Here is a 3,513-nt window from a genome sequence, read left to right on the forward strand (position 1 = left end):
TGAACCATAATCTCAATAAGTTCAATCCCCTTAAGAATATAAGTTTAACCATTTAAAGCTAAATTTATTATTTTCATTATTATGTAGTTTAAATATTTTTTTGTTTTTAGGCATGGGACAACATCCCTTCCAAATCCCCCCTGAAAATATAAAAAGTAAAATGGCCTCCTTAGGCACATGAACAAACATTTCACTTGGTTTGGTTATACTTTCAATAACAGAAAATCAAATAATAAAAATGTAAAGTATTTTATTATCTATGCTGCAGAGAGTAGCTATCTTCTACAACAAAACATTATACAGAGTGTATTTTTGCGAGGCAAATATTATTATGGTTTCCATAGGTATATACCGTATAGGTACGAGCTTGGGAAAGACTTCAGTCGCACGTGTTGCCAGAAATATATATATATATATTTATTTGATAATTTATATACACCGAATGAGTATTATATTAGTATTATGTCCTTTATCAATAAAAATAAGAAATTGGTTTGCCAATTTTTGTCTTCAAATTAACTCATCGTACCTATGAACATTGGACATACTTTATTATATTTCTGTGAAATTTACTACTTCTGTATGGAATGACGATCCGTCAAGTGTAATCATTTCTATGGATGAACACTTGTTAAATATTAAAAAAATGATCCAATAGGTACAGTTTTTTTAGATGTTTTGAAATTTAATATTTTTTATAAATCGAGAAAAAAAATATAAATTGCAAATGTGTTTAGTAATATTATACTCAGAGGTCTGAAAAAGGTTAGTAAAAGTAAAGTAATTTATTACCCCCGAAGCCATTTATTGGTGGTGTTTCGATCAATCGTACAAAATGTGAAAGATGTTTGTATTTTGAAGGATTCGCGTTCTGGAATTCCAATAGAAAATAAGAAATCCATTAGATTTTTAAGAGAAATAAATGAGAAAATGTCATATACTTATGACAAATGCCAAACCCGCTGTAAATTATATTTAAAATATAACCATCTAAAAATATCTTCAAATATATACCTAGTTAAAGATGAATGATATTTGTATTTATTATTTAAAATATTTTTTGAATATTGAAATTTCAAAAACATTCGATGTTATCTACATTTTAAAAATAAAAATGTATAAACATTATTTGGATTTACTCCTCGTATAATATAACATGCGTGACATCGAAGTGGTCTATATATATTTTTTCAAATAGCAGGTGATGATTATTATAATTCGGTAATTACTTATTAGTTATTTTTAATGTTAAATTTTTACTAGATTGTTAATGTTTTATATTAAAAATATTAGTAAGTACTTAGGTACCTATATAGATTTGTGGTTGTTCTGTTAAATGTTTATGGTTCATCAAATCAAATTATGTTTTTAATAATTGTATCCATTCAACATAAAATTATTATATTTTTTCTAATTAAAAAAAAATGTAATATTTGCAATTTAATATCAATGCTCTAAGAAAAAAAAACACTGTACCTAATAGAAAACTCAAAATATTGTGCATACAAACTGAACATTTTCGACTAATTGTGTAAATAACTTCGACGAATTTACATTTATGTAGATACATATACAGTGCACAGCACCTGTTAATTAAATTTAAAAGCGATAATTATAGCATTCATGAATTATGATTCATTAGTTCATATTTATATTACATTCACAAATCTCCAGTTGTAATCGAGTAAACAGTAAATTAATATTTTGGTTACAGTGAAAGAAATGCCGAAATTGGTAAAACTTGCGCCCAATGGATCGGCAGACCGGTCGCCGCTACAAGAGTCCAAAAAGCGAAAAAGGCCGATTGGGAAAAGCCACGCTTTGATCACCAGTAAACCATTGACAATAGGTAAGAATATATTTCTTAAAGTTATAACGATAATATAATATTATTCCTGTACGGCTGCAGTAGTGGCGTATTTAGGTTTTTGTCTTGGGGGGGGGGGGGGGGGGGTATAATTTTATCCAGTAGTCCCGCCTTTAAAGTTAGAGGCTTTAAGTTAGGACTCCGAAAATGTTTGCATATTATATACGGCCTACGGTGGGGGGGGTGATCCTCTTGATCCCCCTCCCCCCGTAAATACGCCACTGGGCTGCAGTAAGTACCTATTATTATTGATGCGTTTAAAATAATAAGGCAATAATAGAAGACCACAATTTTTCAATATTGAAATAGGGTCTATTATGAAACACGGTTACAAATATGTTTTTGATGACATCTGCTACTATTTAATATTTTAAAGAAAAAACATTTTGTAAACGTCATGGTAAAAACACTTTTACCGTTTTGCTTATTCAAAGTTCATATACTGTGAAACAATGCTAGTATACTGATGTGTTAATGTGTAGCTGGTTTCGATGATTTTTTTTAAATATTTATTTTTATTATATGCTTATTGGACTAGGCGTTTAGGCTGTACAAAATCTTTCTAGTATAAACGTATATTATTTTCATTTTGCTTTTTGTAATGTAAATTATGTAAATGTAGTCATTTTGACTTTTTTTTATGATTTCGTGATTTGAGTATTATAACGTCACCCAAGACGTGTATTATATCTTTCACGCTTATTATAATGCAGTCGCCCTCGTCGAGAGAGATGACATTTCCGGACAACACTGTACATTGAATAATCGACAGCAATGCAATGAGTTTTAACATTATTATTTATTATCTTACTTTTCCATTGTATACAAATTATTATAACAATAAAACGATACATTGTTTTATTGTTGTTCAAAAATATAGATAATAATATATTGAATTTTAAAATATAAAACTCATAAATTAATCATTGTTAGTATTAATGTTCTTGTCGGTCTACGAAAAACTTACATTTTCATTCAAATATGTATATAATATAATATATATAATTACACAATTTAAATGCAGAAATAATTTTATGAAAAAAAACATTCGTGAGAGCGGATTTCGTTCCAATTGATTGAACTTACTAAAGCATTAAAAAGAAAATAACCACACAGATCGTACTTGCACTGTACAGTGAACAACATTAAAACTTACCGAAAAGTAATATTATTACGCTAAATATAATAATATGTATACAAATACATACAAGCTAAAAGTACGTTTGTACTTACATTAAAATCTTTTTTTTTTGATATCTTGCAGTATCTTGTACGTAAGTCGTACAGTATTCACTTTCTTTTATAAATTTGGTATGTCAAGATAATATACAATTCGTCGAATAATAGGTATTATCGTTTTATGTAAATAATTCACGAATTATAATTAAGTAATCTTTTAAAGCTTTTCTCCATATTGTCTCTTTGAATTATTTGAGTCTTTCCGAAAAATAATAGATAATGAACAAATATGAATATAGACATTTGTGTTAAGCATATAAATTGATACAGATTTAAAACTAAGATAAGTCTGTGGAATGATGGCAGAAGCTGATATGTACATTTTCTGAACTTAGTTTTTCCGCTAAATATATTTTCAAATAATGACATATCAGTTTTGGTCTTTGCACTTATACGATACCACGCCC

General features: G+C 28.0%; 1 protein-coding gene across 5 annotated transcripts in view; it reads left to right on the forward strand.

Annotated features, from left to right (window-relative positions):
- The window catches only part of LOC100164056 (myb-like protein AA), a 61,129-nt gene that overhangs the window by 47,499 nt on the left and 10,117 nt on the right, over positions 1 to 3,513 (forward strand). For all 5 annotated transcript variants that reach the window (XM_029488153.1, XM_029488149.1, XM_029488150.1 and 2 more), the window contains one exon: positions 1,715 to 1,849. In XM_029488153.1, the coding sequence (XP_029344013.1) occupies positions 1,715 to 1,849 (135 nt within the window). The remainder of the gene's footprint in view (positions 1 to 1,714; positions 1,850 to 3,513) is intronic.

This window comes from Acyrthosiphon pisum, chromosome A1 (genome assembly GCF_005508785.2).
Source record: "Acyrthosiphon pisum isolate AL4f chromosome A1, pea_aphid_22Mar2018_4r6ur, whole genome shotgun sequence".
NCBI lineage: Eukaryota > Metazoa > Arthropoda > Insecta > Hemiptera > Aphididae > Acyrthosiphon > Acyrthosiphon pisum.